General features: G+C 48.7%; 1 protein-coding gene across 1 annotated transcript in view; it reads right to left on the reverse strand.

The window, feature by feature from the left end:
* The window catches only part of ASIC2 (acid sensing ion channel subunit 2), a 595,603-nt gene extending 592,069 nt beyond the window's left edge, over window positions 1-3,534 (reverse strand). The window contains exon 1 of the mRNA XM_029573105.1: window positions 2,693-3,534. Coding sequence (XP_029428965.1) covers window positions 2,693-3,256 — 564 coding nt within the window. The 5' untranslated portion in view covers window positions 3,257-3,534. The remainder of the gene's footprint in view (window positions 1-2,692) is intronic.
* Between the last annotated feature and the right edge of the window lie 12,977 nt (window positions 3,535-16,511).

A 16,511-nucleotide genomic window follows, 5' to 3' on the forward strand; every position in this document is an offset into this window, starting at 1 on the left:
TGCCTTATATTGTAGGTCAGTACTTTTGTTCTATGGATGAGGGGGAGAGGGAGCATGAGAAAGAAGGGGGCCTAGACTTTCATAGTGAAGGCAGAAGAGTCTTACCCGGAAGTAGAGTGCCCACAATCCCTGGTGGCTTGGTGGCAGTGTTGTGCAGTGACTTGTGGAGGACCTGGGTTCGATCCCCTGATCGTGTCTTCTGCCTTCCTGGGGCTGAGAATGCAGTGGAGGCAGCAAGGTGGTGGGGAAAAAAGTCTGAAGCGTTGTCCAAAAGGTGACACCCAGTGGCTGGAAATAGGGTCGATGATGGCAGAGGCCTTCATGTGGGCCCCCCCCCATGGATGAGGATCATTGCAACGACTGGATGAAAATGAGTTAGGGAGGGGGATTTAAAACAGGGAAAATACCCAGGTAGTTGTGGATGAGGACTGTACCAAGAGAGCTGGAAACCCAAAAGGGAAGAAAAAGAAACTGCTGAGCCAAAAACATATGATATCACAGGTTTGTGCCCACGAGGGAGGGGGGACCAGGCAACTACAAGAAGAGGCCTACTGCCCTCTTAGGAAACAACAGAACTACAAATCCCAGAAAGCTTAGGGAAGGACAAATGAAAGTGAACCAGACAACAATAAAGCCCATTTTTAAAGGGGTTTGTCCAGTTACATTTGGACTTAGTTGGATAAACGTGGGGTTTTTAAATGCTGCTGTTCACCCCCACCCCCAATTTAACCAGATAAATCATTAACTGGCTAAAAACTTATCCAACAAGTGGGCCAATACAGTAAAAACGCGGGAGAGCGGGCAAACACCCGCTCTCCCGGCGTGCGCACAGGCCACTCTCCTGTGTGCGCGATTTAGTATCTTAATTTATTTAAATTAGGCCCGGCAGTAAAAAGAGGCGATAGGGACACTAGCGTGTCCCTAGCACCTCTTTTTTGACGGAAGTGGCGGCTGTCAGCGGGTTTGACAGCCGATGCTCAATTTTGCCGGCGTCGGTTCTCGAGCCCTCTGACAGCCATGGGCTCGGAAACCAGCCGCCGTAAAAATTGAGCGTCTGGTTTTCGACCCGACAGCCGCGGGCCCATTTTACCTTTTTTTTTTTTTAATTTTTACTTTTTTAAACTTTCGGGTCCTCCGACTTAATATCGCCATGATATTAAGTCGGAGGGTGCACAGAAAAGCAAATGCATGTTGATGGCCCTATTAAGTATTCCCGCGCAATTCAGTAAGCAAAATGTGCAGCCAAGCCGCACATTTTGCTTTCAGAAACTAACGCCTACCCAAAGGTATTACCCCTTACTGAATAAGGGGTAAAGCTAGTGCGTCCAAATGCCGGCTACCAGTGCCTGTACTGTATCGGCCCGAAGGTTGGGGAAGTCTCGGACGGAGCAGCATTATCCGGCAAAGTTAAGGATAACTCCAATTTTCTGCATTATCCAGCTAATGTAGCTGAATAACTTTAGGATAGCATGAGAGCAGTCTTAAAGTTATCCGGATAACTTTGATATAGCTGGATAGGTTTATCTGGCTCACTTTACTGACGATCCAGCAGCTGAATATAGTCTTTAATGTGCTACGATTTTTGTTGCCCTCTATTATTTATTATCATTATCATCCCAAAGTTGGTCTCAAGGAGGATTACATAAATTTAAATGATCAGAGGCAATAGAATAGCTTCCAATAGAATAGGAACTTGCAAATAATGAAGAATTGGGATCCAGCACAGGAAAACCCTATATGAAAACTGAGACAATAGGGGCAAAATAGGGTGCCCTTTCACCATCAATCGCAGCCCAATGGGAGGATGACCTTTCCGGCCTCCCTGTAGAAGAGAAGAGTGCCCCAGGGCTTACAATCAGTGATGGGGGCCTTCAATTCTCAACACCTGGACAAAGCTCAAAGATCCTTCAAGCCAGCCATGAACTCATCCATTCATTCTATTAACCCCTCCATTCCCACAGGGTAATGTGTATAAGCCTTTCATAGGAACCTCATCTGCCTCTGGCATGATTTTCAACCCTTTGAATGAATATTCATGCTGTTCAACTGATGGCACCAAGCACGGCCTTTCTCCTGGAATTTCTCCAGAGCATGCAGAGTTTTCACACATCTATAGAGACATTCCTGATTCCACATTCACAATAGATGTATAATTTCCGTGAGCACAGAGCATGTCAAAGAAGAAAGTACAGGCCAGAATAGGGCATTAAAAACATGAATAAAGTTTATAATCCCTTAGGAGTTTGTTATTCCAAACCAAGGATGTTTGGAAAAACCTCTCCACATAGTCTCCCTGTTAGGTCATGTCCTGGATTATACCTAGTGTTTATATGCATGTATAACCTTGACTTCACTAATATCAAGCTTTGGTGGCTTAGAAATATATGCCATTAAGCGGTGCACAGTTCCATGATCTTGGGTGCTCAACCAGAGTTTAAGCAACCATTCTGCCTATTCCTTGGACATACTTTTTCTCAAGTCATGTTAGAAAAGCCTGCAAACTACAATGCCAGCATGTCAACCACCTGGCCAGCTCTCAAGCTAGCACTACCACATGCCAAGCACCAAGACCTACTCTTTAAAGGCTGCTTTGACTAATTTCAAGGTCAAAACAACCAAACTTTGTCTAAACTTCCAGCATGCTTTGAACATATCCAGCTATAAATACTGAACTAAAACCACAGATACTCACTCTTTGGAAGTCTCTGTGGCTGCATTCCTGGCCTTTGTATCTGCAGTGTAACATCATGTCCTTTAGATCGTGGCCCACCCGGTCAATAAACTCCCGCATACTGAACATCTTAGGCTTGGAGTGTTTGAAATTGGTCTTCTCTTGCAGCACCGCCAGAACATCCGGATCTACCAGCTGGGGGTTTGGTATCTGCCCGTTCACATCCAGCAGTGCCAGGAGCTCCCCAGCATGGAACAGATCATTTGTGGTAAGCCTAGTAAAGCGGAACCCGTTGAGGTTGCAGATGGTCACTGCGGGGAAAACCAGGCTGTTAGCCACCACTTCATCCACCTTGGTGACATGCTGGTAAGAGAAGTAGAGGGCCACACGCTCTGAGCTTTCCACCAGCAGCAGGCCCAGAGAGCCCAGGAAGGCCAGGGTCCACAGGAAGCGCCGGAGAGTCATCGGACCATAGGCAAAGATGTGGCGGATTCCGTGGAAAGTGGACGTGTTGGCAAAGATCTGAATGCTGGAGGGCTGGAAGCTCCCCAGACTGCCCTCGCTGGCGCTGTTCTTTAGATCCATCTGCACAATGTTCACCCAGCAAGTATCCCTATTTCAGATTTGTATTTTATTTCCTCCTGGAGGTGCTCGGACCCTTAGCTATTGGTATGAAAATCAGGAAGAGAAAGCAGGGATCGAGCAGGAGAGAGAGAGAGGCATGCAGCCCTCGTGGATTGTCCTGTGAGCCCAGGAAGAGCCTGTGAGGGAGACCAATGTTTATATAGCAATCCATTCAAACTCTGGCCCTCGATTTCTTCGGTGCGATAAGAAGGGATGAATTTGTTTAGGGAGACACCAAGGTGATGTGGAAGAGATGTGGGAGGGTAGAAGGAAAATGCTTGGCCAATGCAAGCAAAGTCCTTCCCACTACATGCTCATATACTCTCTCTCTCCCTCGCTCTCTCTTGCTTGCTCTCAGACACGCATACACACACTGACTAGAGATGAGATTATTAAAAAAAATCTGCTTAGAACAAGTGGGCAGCTTGCTGTCTGTTAACTCGCGTTTAATGCTGTGCTCTGAGGGGTGCGTACAGCAGGCAGCGCCGTGGGTTTGATGTGCTTGTGGAGTAGGAGCTCCTTGAAATGGATTGCTTGATTTCATTTTCTGGTGTGGTTAGCGACCGGACTCCCTCCCCCCTCTTTTGGGCAACGTTCCAGAAGCTGCTAGTGGGCTCTGAGGGCTTCTTGGTGTGAGAGGAGAGGAGTGGAGCCGATAGGTTAGAGAGAGGTTTGGGAAAAAGAGGGCTGGGGGGGGGGGGGGGGGGGGAGGGAGGGAGAGAGGAGCAAGCATGTAAGGAGAGACAGAGGCAGGCAGAGAGAGGATCAAAGTGGCAGGATAAGAGACAGCGCGAGGAAAGGAATCACGTGCCTGTCTGTATATCTGTGTTTGTGTATCCGTGGCCGCAAGTACCTGCGTGTGTGTGTGTGAGAGACGATGTGTTTGTGTGCAAGTGCTGTCTGTGTGAGCAGTGAGGTGGCCCAAGTTTGCAGGCGATACAGAAAGCATGATGTCACAGAATCAAAGGCGATGAGTCAAAAAAGGGACATGACGAAACAGAGCGAGGGGGCAGCAAAGCGAAGGGTACGATTCAGCAGCGAGAATTATAAAAGAGAGCACGTGGGAAAAGTCAATGTAGACATCTCAGGCACAGCAATGGGCCCTGCGCACGCAGGAAAGAGATCCTGGGGCCACTGTGGACAGTCGTCTATACACGGCAGCCCAATGTGCAGCCGTGGTCAGGAGGGCAAAGGCAGAGTGGGAGCAATTGTTAAGAGAGGGTTTACAAACAAACTGGAAAATGTAATTCTGCCACTGTTCAAACCCAGATCTTGAATACCGTGTGTGGTGCTGGCCATCCCCATGTCAGAAAGGACAGCGCACACCCAGGAAAGGCACAGAGAAGTGTTTCAAACATGATCAGAGCTCTGAAGCCCCCTTCCGCATGAGGAACGACTCCAGATACCAGGCCTGGACGAGACCTTAGTGGAGATAGGATGGAGGTGTAAAATGAGGGAAGGCGAGGAGAAAGTAAATAGGGAATTATTGCCTGTTGTGTCTCATAGTACAGGAGCTAGGAGGCAGGCACCCAAGAGCCTGCCCCATTTTTAAGCACTGCCTGCTACTTTCAGAGGTGGGATGCCAGGCGAGATGGATCTTTGCTCTGACTCAGTCTGACAGTTCATATTTTCTTATGGAAGACAGAATGCTATAGAAGGCTTAATATGGTTGCAGAATGAGTTCTGCTTCACCTCGTGACCAACTGGATGGATTTCGGCTATAGAGGAATATCTTCACTGAAGTGTCTGGCCTTTCTCTTTTCATTAGCAGGCCTGCACAGCTCCAGGTGAGAGCAGGAGACAGGCAAGAGTTAGCATCTGACTTTTCTCTGACTAAAGGCTGTGGGGGGCAGGGGGATGAGCTCTGGGCAGGACAGAGCCTTACCCAGGGAGCCTGCACCTGCCTCTGGGCTCATCTTGACTCCTGAGCACGTTGGGAAGGAAGGTGGGATCTCGCTGCCTGTATTGTCCAGTTGGCTGTTGGTCACAGACGGGCCGACACAGTAAGGACATGTAAGAAACAGTGCGGCAGTGCCAGACGCCCGCTTGTTTGCCGCGCGCATATTTTGGTTCACATACCGCTCGATTCAGTATTCAAATTAGACGCAAATCCAAGCAGCATCCAAAGTGCGTCAATGAAGCGATAGGCGTTCGCAATCCATTTTACTGTATAGAGCGGTATGCAGCGCCTATACAGTATCCAGGGTGCACTGGTACCTGTCATTTGAAATGTCATTCCACTAGGTAAGTGGATGGTTCTTTTCTACAGACCCCACTGCCTTGAGCGCCCAGCCGGACGTCCGAGCCGCGACCTTGGACGGGTCCGGCCAGGCGCTCAAGGCAGCGGTGCCTCCGATCATGGACGCCCGGATACAGGCGGGAAGGTCCAGGTCACGGCTTCCATTCATGGACGTTCCTGTCTCTTTCCGGATGTCCATGACTGAACAACACACTAACGCCAGGGACAGGGTAGGCGGTAAATATTCAGGTTAAAGATGCGGTAAATAAGCTGGTTAACAGGGCGATAATTTGGGCGCACGTTACTGTATCGGAGGGAATAGCTAATCCGATCATTAACATGTCATATACATGCGGCGGGCGGAAAGGGATACGCGTCCTTTTCAGCAAGTGGTAAGGACACGTAAAAGCCAATACTGAATCACGGGTACGCCTTACACGTCCAAAACGTGCGTCCAAAGTGGGTTAAAAACCGGGTAACCACGGCCGCGCTTTACTGTATCGGCCCGTTAATTAGGAGTCATACAATAGGACATGTGCTATTGTACGACTCCTAACTGTTGTGAGTGAAGTGTTTAGTGGACCCTTTGGCCGACCTGTGAGAGACTGGGGAGAGGTGTACTATAGTCTCTGGAGAGTGACAGGTCGGGAGGTGGATACCAGGCAGGAGCTGGAAGTGAGCTTCACCCTGGAAGCCGGTGCTCCCCCGGGAGGAGCCCGTAGGAGCCCAGCCGCTGGGACTTAGGCGATCACTGGAGCTGAAGCAGGCAGGCAGGGCTCTGGTGACAGGCAGGAACTGAAGCAGGCTAGGACTGAAGCAAGCAGCAACTGAAGCAGAACTGGCTACTGGAACCAGACAGGAGCTGAAGCAGGACTGGCTACTGGAACCTGGAACCAAGCTGGAACTGGAGCAGAACAGGTTACTGCAAGCAAGCCAGACAAAGCAAGACTTGAGCACGGAGAGAACACAAGTCTCAGGCAGGAACGGAGTCACTAACGCAATAGCGCACTCCGGGGCACAGAGCAACTGAAAACCGCAAGGAACCCCGTTGCAAGGCAAAGTCCTGGGCTCCGCGGCGGCCTTACATAGGCGTCTGACGTCATCAATGGGGCGGAGCTTCCAGTGGCGGGAAACGGCCTTCATAAGCGCGAACAGGAAGAAGGCGTCCAGGCAAGGCTTCTCAGCGGCGTCCCCCCCGCGGGGATGCCGCGAAACAGGCCGCAGACCCTCGGAGTCGGACCGGGACCAAGGAGGTAAGGGCCCAGTCGCGGCTGCTGCGACTGGGACCGCAACACCTAACGTCGTACAATCTGTAAAGACAGATCTGGTTACGTACGGTCCTTTGGTGGAGTAGCTAGGGAAGCTGCAGGTCACCGGAGACAAGCTGATGCAGTCCTGGCTTTTAACTTTGCTCGCAGCGAACTCTAGCACTTGTAGCTCTGAATCCCTTGAAAGAGTGGCGGGTCTCCCTCTCTGCCCAGGATGGCCTGGGAATCATCATCATCATCAGGGTTGATTTATATCACACTTCTCCAACCAGAGAGTTCAAAGTGTGTTACAACAGGTTAGAGAGGCAGTGGGCAGAGAGGGGGTTTCAAATTACCCCGGGGTCAGAGCAGATGTGCTAAATGGTGACGGCCCGGAACAGCAGTTAAGGTGGCACTGGGATATCAAGTAATGTTAAATACTAATCTTATTTTTACTTTTTTATTTAAAAGTTCTTATACACCGACTATAAGGAAAAATCATGCTACGTGGTTTACGGCAAAACGTGCACAATGAAACAAGTAAGATATGAAACCGCTAGTATAACCACAAAGCTTTAGAATAATCTGAATATCCAGGGCTGGATTTACAGCTCATGTGCACCAGCGCCTCCTCTCTTCTGCCCCAACACAAGAACATTGACGGGGGCCTTGATGGTCCCAACATAACATCCCCACCCCCACCAGGCCCCCAACTTAAGAATAAGGATGGGGGCTTAGAACAATGACGGAGGCTCGGCAGCGCCAACTTACACCCCCGCACCCTCCAGCATGAGTTCAGCAATGAGGGCTTGGTGGCTCTGATGTAACCTCCACATCCCGAACAACAACAGGAGCTTGATGTCCCCAAAACCCCCGAGGGGCCTCCGTGCTCCAATCCTCACCCTGGGCCCCTATCCTCCTGCGGAAGGTTCCTCCTCCTTTCCTACTTCTCCCCATAAAGGCCAAACGAAGACTGAGGCAGGCGAGAGCATGAGTCCCTCCCACCCTGCTGGAGGCAGCCTAAAAACTGGCACTGGCCGACCTTTCCTCCCCCCCGCTCTCTGGCCTCTTCTCCTGCGTGCTCCTCTCCCTTTCTCTCCCCCCTGCCTCACATCGCTGACCCCCAGCATCCCTCTCCACCCCAGCACAGCTCTCAGGAGCCGAGCGGCAGCAGGCCAGCAGCAAACTGAGCACGGCTTGGCGGCTCCCGCGTTTTCTTGCATTGGCACTGTGCCTGGTGCCTACTCCTAATTCCGTGCGGCTGCCCACGTCTCAGCATTGCTTTGGGGGTTTGAGTTTGGGGGAGGGAAAGGAAATGCCACAGGAAACAGTACCAGCTGGCAGATGAGCAGCAGGTCCTGTCCCTCGTTCTCGTTTCGGTGGGCCCGGTCACTCAGGAAGGAAGAGGAAGAGAGGTCTGCGACACGATGCCCTTCAAAGCATGGCACCCCTGAGTGGAAAATCCAGCCGGGGTGCTAACCTGGCTGTTGCCTGAACATCTGGCCCAGGCCTTCTAGGTCCCCTGCATAGCCTGTCAGACAGATCTGCCTATGTGAGTGCCACTGCCCATGATTCCGGCTTGCACCTCGGCGTTACTTGCGGCCTGCCAGACGGACCCAGCTGCGTGCTTGCCAGCGTTACCGTTGGGAATTCTAATGCCACATTATTCACTTTTGGGCTAATTTTAAAACGAGCACGGTGTGCGCCCATATCGGCGCGTGAGCGGAGATGCACGTGAGTTTTAAATCATGCGCAGTACTCGCACACATACGATCTGAAAAGCACCTGCCATGCGTAAGGATGCTCCTAATTTTAAGAGATTGCTCGAGCAAACCTACATTACTGTATCTTCCCATAAGACTCTGCCGGCTTTAACGCGTGTAGGAAAGCGGATTTTGAAACACGCTCGCGCGAGGGACATTCCCAGTTTTTTCCAGTTAGTCCACCAGATCGCCCGGTCAGTCTCGAGGTCATCCAGACCCCTCTGGTTCCTCATCCTGCACTGCCCCCAGACTCCTCACCCCGTCATGGAAGCCCCAGAACGCGAGGTCGGCAGACTTGCTCAACAGCAGCAGTAAAGTCAGGCGGCTAACAAGCTGCCGCGCGCTGCGGCCTCCGGTTTTAAAATATGGAGTTACACGCATGGCAGTTGGGCCCTGCCCCGGAACACCCATACCTCGCCCCTTTTCCGCCCCCTTATATTTTGCTCGCACACATGCCTGTATGCGCATAAATCGCGGCCTTTAAAATCTGTGTATGTGGGCATTTTGGTGCGACTGATGCTTTTAAAATCCAGCCCTTTGCCGAGTCTGGCAGCTCCCAACACTTGTTGAATCATTTGAGAACAGCCCTTTAAATGCATGCCACTAGCTCATGCTCCCACTATCTCTTCAATTTGCAACTAAGGATCCTCTGTGCTTATCGTGTGCCCTCTTAAAGTCCATGACTGTCTTATAGCCTCCACCACCTGCTCCAAGAAGGCGTTCCACAAATCCACCACCCCTTTTGTGAAAAACAAAATGTCCTGACATTGTTCCTGAGTCTGCCCCCTCGGAGCCTCATATGATGACTCCTATTTCTAGACCAGTGGTTCCCAATCCTGTCCTGGGGGACCCCCCAGCCAGTCGGGTTTTCAGGATATCTGTAATGAATATGCATGAGATATATTGGCATGCAAATCTATCTCATGTTTACAACACTCGAGGACCAGATGGGCTACTCCTGGAGGGGCAATATGTATTAATGGCTCGGCAGAATATAAATTGTTTAAATAAATAAATAGACCTGGTGACCCCGAAGCCAGTCTGGTTTTCAGGATATCCACAATGAATATGCATGAGATAAATTTACATATAATGGGTCTTCAGCATATGGAAATTCATCTCAGGCATATGTAACACCCCTAATACTGCCACAACAATGTTAGCCTTCAGTGTAGCTGAAAGGAGAGTTATCAAGGGTTTACAAGCATTTTCTAAGCGGTCCTTCAGGCTAATTTGCTCAGTGCTGTTAGTGCAGTTCTCAATAAGGCCAATGTCCACAGCAGCTGAATTGTTTCCCAACCTGCCGAATTCATTTGACAATATGGCAAGATGTAATAACACTGACTAACATCATTGCTGACATTCCTTGACACTCAAAGGAGATGTTCATTCAGTTGCTGTTTCACCACATGATACAAGATTTTACTTTCCCCCATTGTGATCTTATAACCAATTTGCACAGCATTTCAGGTACTCATAGGGAAAAGTACAAGGGCCCGCTCATAGTCTGTATTGCCCTAGATTTACTTGTAGCCCTCCCAGTCTCGGGGTGCTTGGTATTCACAACCCCAAGGTGTGAAACAGTTCTCCAGGGCCGAGAGCTGGGGGCAGGGTTTCCTGCAGGGCCAGTGTCTGGCCGAGAACACTCCATCCAAATAAAGCACTCTCCAGTCTCTAACTGTGCTCCAAAGAAAAGATAGTTTAACTCGGAGTCTTCAGGGTTAAACATAGTGACAGTCAAGTAGAGGCAGATAGAAGTGTAACTTAAGTGAAATCATAGTTCAAAGTAAGCTTTAGTCCTCTCTTCACAAACTCTCCTTATGAAGATGGTGTAGCAACACAAGGTCTCCAGTAACTTTGCTACTTCTCCCGTCTTTGTCCCCTGTTGCAAAACCGGGCTAGTATTTTCTTCCACTCCTCCCCAGATAGATGGTTACTCACTGGAATTTCTGTTCAGCTACAGGAAAAACCCGTCAGAAATGTCTTCAAGATTCCCTCGCCAAGGCCAAGGCCAAGGCAAGGACTCAGTGTAGGGTCCTAATCCAGCAGAGTCCTTACCCTAGTAAGTCCAGGGGTAACATCCAGCCTCTGAGCAGTCTCTCACCCTTTTTCTTAGGCATCTAGGGATTTAAGTGGAAAATCCCCAGCCTCACTCCTGGCTGCTCCCTTCTGGGATCACTCGAGAGGATCTCAGCTCCAACCAATTGTTTCCAATACAATCTCAAACAGCCCCAGACTCAGGAGAGCCAGGGCTTTTTATTATCTTGAGGGGATGTACTCCCCCTTGTCTGTCAGAGAGGTGAGTGACACCCCTTGACACAGAAGATGACCCAGGGCTCTGGAAGATTCTCTTCTTACTTCCAATTGACCTGCTGCCTACCGTGCACATCCTGTGCACTTCCAACAGATGTTTACGTAGAGATCAAAAGATTTCTAGCCCACTGGCCTCCCTGCAAAAGGAAACCTCTCCTTCACCTACACTCCTGCTAACATAATCAGCTTCTATCCACCACTCTCTGGCATAGGGGCCACCTACTCTTCAGCAGAGATCCCTCCACCTGGAAGTTCACATAATTCTGTGCATTACATTCTCTCCTTCACAAGAAAATAAGATTACACACAGAATTCTGGGAACTTCCAGGGAGCAATTAGAAGCCCTACTAGAGAGTTGGATTGATGAAAACAGCAGCCATTTCATGCAACATCACCAGGAGCTGTCCAGCTCTTACTCACCTTCAGACTGGACCAATTTTGTCTTCTGCCTGGGAGTGACTGGATTATACCAAAAGGCTGGTAACGGTGGGTTACACATATTCATTGTGGAGGTTTTGAAAACCTAGCTGGCTGTGAGGTCACTAGGACAGGTTTGGGAAGCCCTGGCTTAGCACCTGGTTGTTAAGAACAACAGAATACTGTAAGGGTCAAATCTTTGTTACGTATGGTAGAATAACTATGCCCATATATATTAGGAAAGGCTTACAACTGAATGGGTCTTACAGACCTTACCTGCTATCATATTCTATAGTTCTCTAATAATGCAGAAAGAAGGAGAAAGAGCCAGACTGGATAAGCCAGGAGCTCTTTATCTGCTGTTAGTTCAAGAACACAAGAAGTTCCATGTTGGGTCTGACCAAATGTCCATCTGATGTGTCTCTGACAGTGGCCATGACAGTGGCCAGTCTAGGTCACTATGAAGTACCCGGCAGATCCCAAAGAGTTGATCCATTCCTTGTTGCTTTCTCCCAGGAATAAGCTGTGGCTTTCCCTGAATCCACCTGGCTAATAATGGTTTATGGAGTTTTCTGCTAGGAAGTTGTCCCAAACTTCTTATTAACTGAGCTATGTTAGATGTCTCAACCACATCCTCTGGCAACAAATTCCACACATAGCTTGATTGTACATTGAGTAAAAAAATATTTTCTCTGATTTGTTTGAAATTTGGTACCTGTTAGTTTTGTGAAGTGTCCCCTGGTCATCCTAGTACTATTTGAAAGAGTAAATAACCATTTGTCACAGGTAGGAGCCCTTAAGCTGTGGCATGGTTGATGCAGCATAGTAGGCAAACCCATTAGGCCCACGCCAACAGCTGGTGAACTTGATCTTGCTGGGACAGGAGCAGGAATACCTGTACCAGTCCTGTTCCCCATAGGTTGAGCCTTTGTGTTCCAGGGGCTGGCAGGGCTTAGGAGAAAATCCCTCAAGGGCGGTTAGAGGGAGTCTGGATAGAGATAATGGTCAGGGCTGGCAGCAAGCAGAGAATATCTGGGTTCAGTCCAAGGGTCAAGGCTGGCAGCCAGAAGACAGAGTCTGGGTCCAGGCCAAGGGTCAGGGCAGGTAGCAAGCAGAAAAGAGTAAAAAATCAAGCAGGGATCAGAACCGGGAAGTCAAGCCAAGACAGATAGGATGGACAGAAACTACACACTAAGAGACGGGACAGGACAGACAAAACAAGGCAACGAGAACTAAGGCTAGGCAGGGAAAGGACAAGATACGGAGGGCTGAGCAAGGGCATGAACACAGGATGAAGCACAGGACAGCAAGACGAAGCATGGAGTAGCAACACGCGCTGCAAGGCAGGCAGGCCTGTCCCTGAGGCAAGGATCCAGGGGTCTGACCAGTTTAAACAGAGGAAGAGGCCTGACATCATCAGGAAGCACCGAGAGCTGTTTCCCGCTTCAAGGTCTTTAAGGTTGGAGCTGGCACGCATGCACACACCTTAGGAAGCAGCACGGCAGGAGGCAGGAGTGGTGGTCATCCCGCAACCGGACAAATGTTATACTATTTAGCTGTTCCACCCCACTCATGGTTTTATAAAACTCTATCATATCCCTTCTCTGTCACCTTTTTCCAAGCTGAAGAACCCAAATGTCTGCAGTCTTTCATCATAGTGGAACCGTTCCATCCCTTTTATCATTTCCCTGCTGGAGCAGACATTTGGTAAAGTGAAATGTAAGGAAGCAGGATTAGACCTTTTGTGAGTTTGTTCTAGGAAATGGGATTGAATCTAGACTCAGATGGTGTCAGCTGCCGGAGGGGCTCTGGACATCACTTCCTTTCCTGGCCCTGCTGGGTATTGGCTAATCCTATGGGGCAGAGGTAAAAAAACAGAGCTCCTTCCATTTTCTCAAACACCATAGGCCACACTGAAGCTTTCCATGTATTACCTTACAAAGGCACTAGTGTAAGGATCGGTCAGAAATGAAAAATAAAGACATATATGTATGTACATTCTCTTCCTTGACCTCCTCCTGACCCCGGGAACTTGTACTTTCCTGATTGGCTAGACGAACATGTGCCGAGTCAATGCATGCACATCTCCATGGGTGAGACTATGGGTACTGTGTGACAGCATGCATACATTTACATGTACAGAGGCTGGGTAATGATCAGATCACAGTTTTACATGTGTAAATATATTATTACCTGCCTGAAACATGCTAAGGATGTGCATTCATACATCCAAACCAAAAAAAGTCATTTTCAGCTCATTCCAAATGGAACGAACCGAATGGCCAGCATTCCCAAATTAAACAAAAATGTTTGTGCCAATTTGTTTCAGAAAATAGCATGCACTATTTTCCAAAATGAATTGACACGAAACCACACCTCCAAAAAAACTCCAAAAATCCCCAAAATAAAATTTGAGCTAAAAGCAGCCAGAATACAAAACAAACGGAACTAAAAGAGTTTATTGCACACATCCCTAAAACATGCAAAAAATTGCCATCTCTCCCATGTGAAAATCATTTTGTTATATTTTGTCTTCAGCTGAGGTTAGTCAGGCACAATATTTGGTGGGATACCGAAAGTACATGCTAAGAAAACAAAATCAATCATAAAATGTCCTAAAAAGTCAACATGTTTTTTGGTGCATGAATGACAAAGCAACCAACACACAAACAGAGCAAGCTATGTTATATTGATTGAAATCTAGAAAGTGAAAAATATCTATGAGGTCCATATTCAGCAATGCTGGGATTATGAATTTGCATGGGTGAATTTACCTGGGAAACGTTAGCTGAGGTATTCAGCAGAAAACAGGTCCCGCTGAGTATACCTGGTTAGGTTTACGGTTACCTGCATAACTCTCCACCACGACCAGACCTACCTGGATATGTCGCCTTTGTGTCTGAAGGGTCCCGCCAAGTCCCCTTTTCATTAGCAACATAGCCTGGTTTACCGTGTGAGCATGCTTTCCCCACAGCAAACAGGATGCATGTGTCAGTCCTATGGCTAAGAGTTGTGTGCCAGCCCCATCCCCTGGCACTGATCCTACCCCGCTTCACTACATGTATTTTCCTTGGGGGGAAGTAGAGATGCTCTGACCCAGAATGCGTGGTGATGAATTATCCACTCGGGCGTTTGCACTGCGAGTCAGAATTTGTTTTTGGGAGCATCTGTGGATTTATCTAGAGTAGGAATGTGAAGGGCATGAGGCAGGGGTTAGGGGGATGTCCTCGCTCTATACCTGTCAGAGGAGGATTTCAGCCACGCTGGGAAACATGAGCTGCAGTCCACGATTCTGAATAGTGGTCTAGGACGCGTCTTCCTTTTTGCTTTCCTGCCCATTAATTCACAGATCACTATTCGCATTGAGGGCTGGGGGGGTTCTGATAAATCAGGCGTGATTTTCCCCATCTCTCACTGGTGGTCTTCTCCTTCTCTGCTCACCTCTGCTGCTGAGAGTGGCAGCCCAAGGATGACGAATGGCACCAGCAACAGCCACAAGAACATACCCAGCATAATAACTATTATCACTATATAATCACAATATTCTCTTTACCTAATTGTAATGTAGCTGCCAGAAATGTACTGCTAGGCCAGGGGTGGCCAACTCCAATCCTCGAGAGCCACAAACAGGCCTGGTTTTCAGGATATCCACAATGAATAGGCATGAGAGAGATTTGCATGCAACGGAGGCAATGCCTCATGCCTATTCATTGGGGATATCCTGAAACCTTGCCTCTCAGGGACCGGAGGTGGCCACCCCTGTGCTAGGTCATCCACCCTAGAAGTGGCTGCATGCATGTTCCTGATGTATTCAGCTGCAGAGCAAACCGTTTCCTTCTTTGGGACGTAAGACACTTGGGGGGGAAGGGGACAACCCTGTTTCTTTCACACCATTTACTGATTTTGGGACCCATTCGAGGTCACAGCCCAGTTAGGGAAGCACTGAAATCTCAGAAACTGGAATGAATCACTGCATGCCAATGCCAGCAGGAAACGAAGCGATGCAGGGAAGCCAGCTGCATTTGTCATCGGCTGGTTCCACTCTGATGTCCCATCTTCAGCTGAGTGAAAGGGACGAGCAATGGCTGGAGAAGTTGCCCTTGGCAGGACATCACTCAGTGCATACGCTGCCAATGAAAATCTGTCATCTTCTTCTACTTATCTCAAAGAAGAACACAGAAGGGGTTTTCTGCTGTGCTGATGTCAGATGCACAGGCTGATCCAGTCCTGGGTTTGCCCCAATGCATGCTTGGATAGATGTGGAGTTTCTGATTGTCCCATTGATTCCCCTAAGAAAATTAAAACTACACATCCATGCATGCAATGAGGCAAAACCAGGACTGGATGAACCTATTAGATTGGCTTCAGGCAGGGGTAGGCAACACCAGTCCTGGAGTACCACAACAGGTCTGGTTTTCAGGATATCCACAATGAATATGCATGAGGTAGATTTTCATGTACTGCATCTTTTGTATGCAAATATGTCTCATACATATTCATTGTAGATATTCTGAAAACAGACCTGTTTGTGGCACTCAAGGACAGGCGTTGTCTAGCCTTTGCCTCGGGTTAGGGGGCAACATTGTCTGAGAGATCAGAGGTTTTCAATTCAGTCCTTGGGCACACCTAGTCAGTCAGGTTTGCAGGATATCTGCAGTGATTATGCATGAATTAGATTTGCATGCACTCCATCCCTTGTATGCAGATCTGTCTCATGCATATTCATTGTGCATATCCTGAAAACCTGACTGGCTGGGGTAACCTGAGGACTGCGTTGAGAACCCCCGATGTAGAAATCTGAGCAGCTGGGACGTCCTTCACTGGTGCTTTGTCCCTAGTATAGAGCTTGCCTGCCACCTGGTGTCAGAAAGCAGAACTTACATTGCAGGCTCAGAGAATCACAGCAGATCCTTTAAAAATATATATATTTCAAAGGAAAAGTTATCATTTAAGATTTCAACTGTAATCTTGAAACAGGTTTTTTTTGTAGCTTGATGGGGGGATTTTTTGAGAGTTCCGTACACATCAGCCTTAGAACCCTGACAAGAAACCCTTTCAAGTTTGCAACGCACAAATTCAGCAAATGTTGCAAGCTTGTAGCGGGGGCTGAGGTCACGTCCTCGTTAGGGCTCTGGGCAGGTTTTATCGGCAAGGGGACACTTCTGCACCAAGAGGGCCAAATGCCTGCACAAGTCCCAAACCCTGCGCATTTTTGGCCCCCGAGTTTCAATTTGCTG

This window comes from Rhinatrema bivittatum, chromosome 12, assembly GCF_901001135.1.
Source record: "Rhinatrema bivittatum chromosome 12, aRhiBiv1.1, whole genome shotgun sequence".
NCBI classification, from domain to species: domain Eukaryota; kingdom Metazoa; phylum Chordata; class Amphibia; order Gymnophiona; family Rhinatrematidae; genus Rhinatrema; species Rhinatrema bivittatum.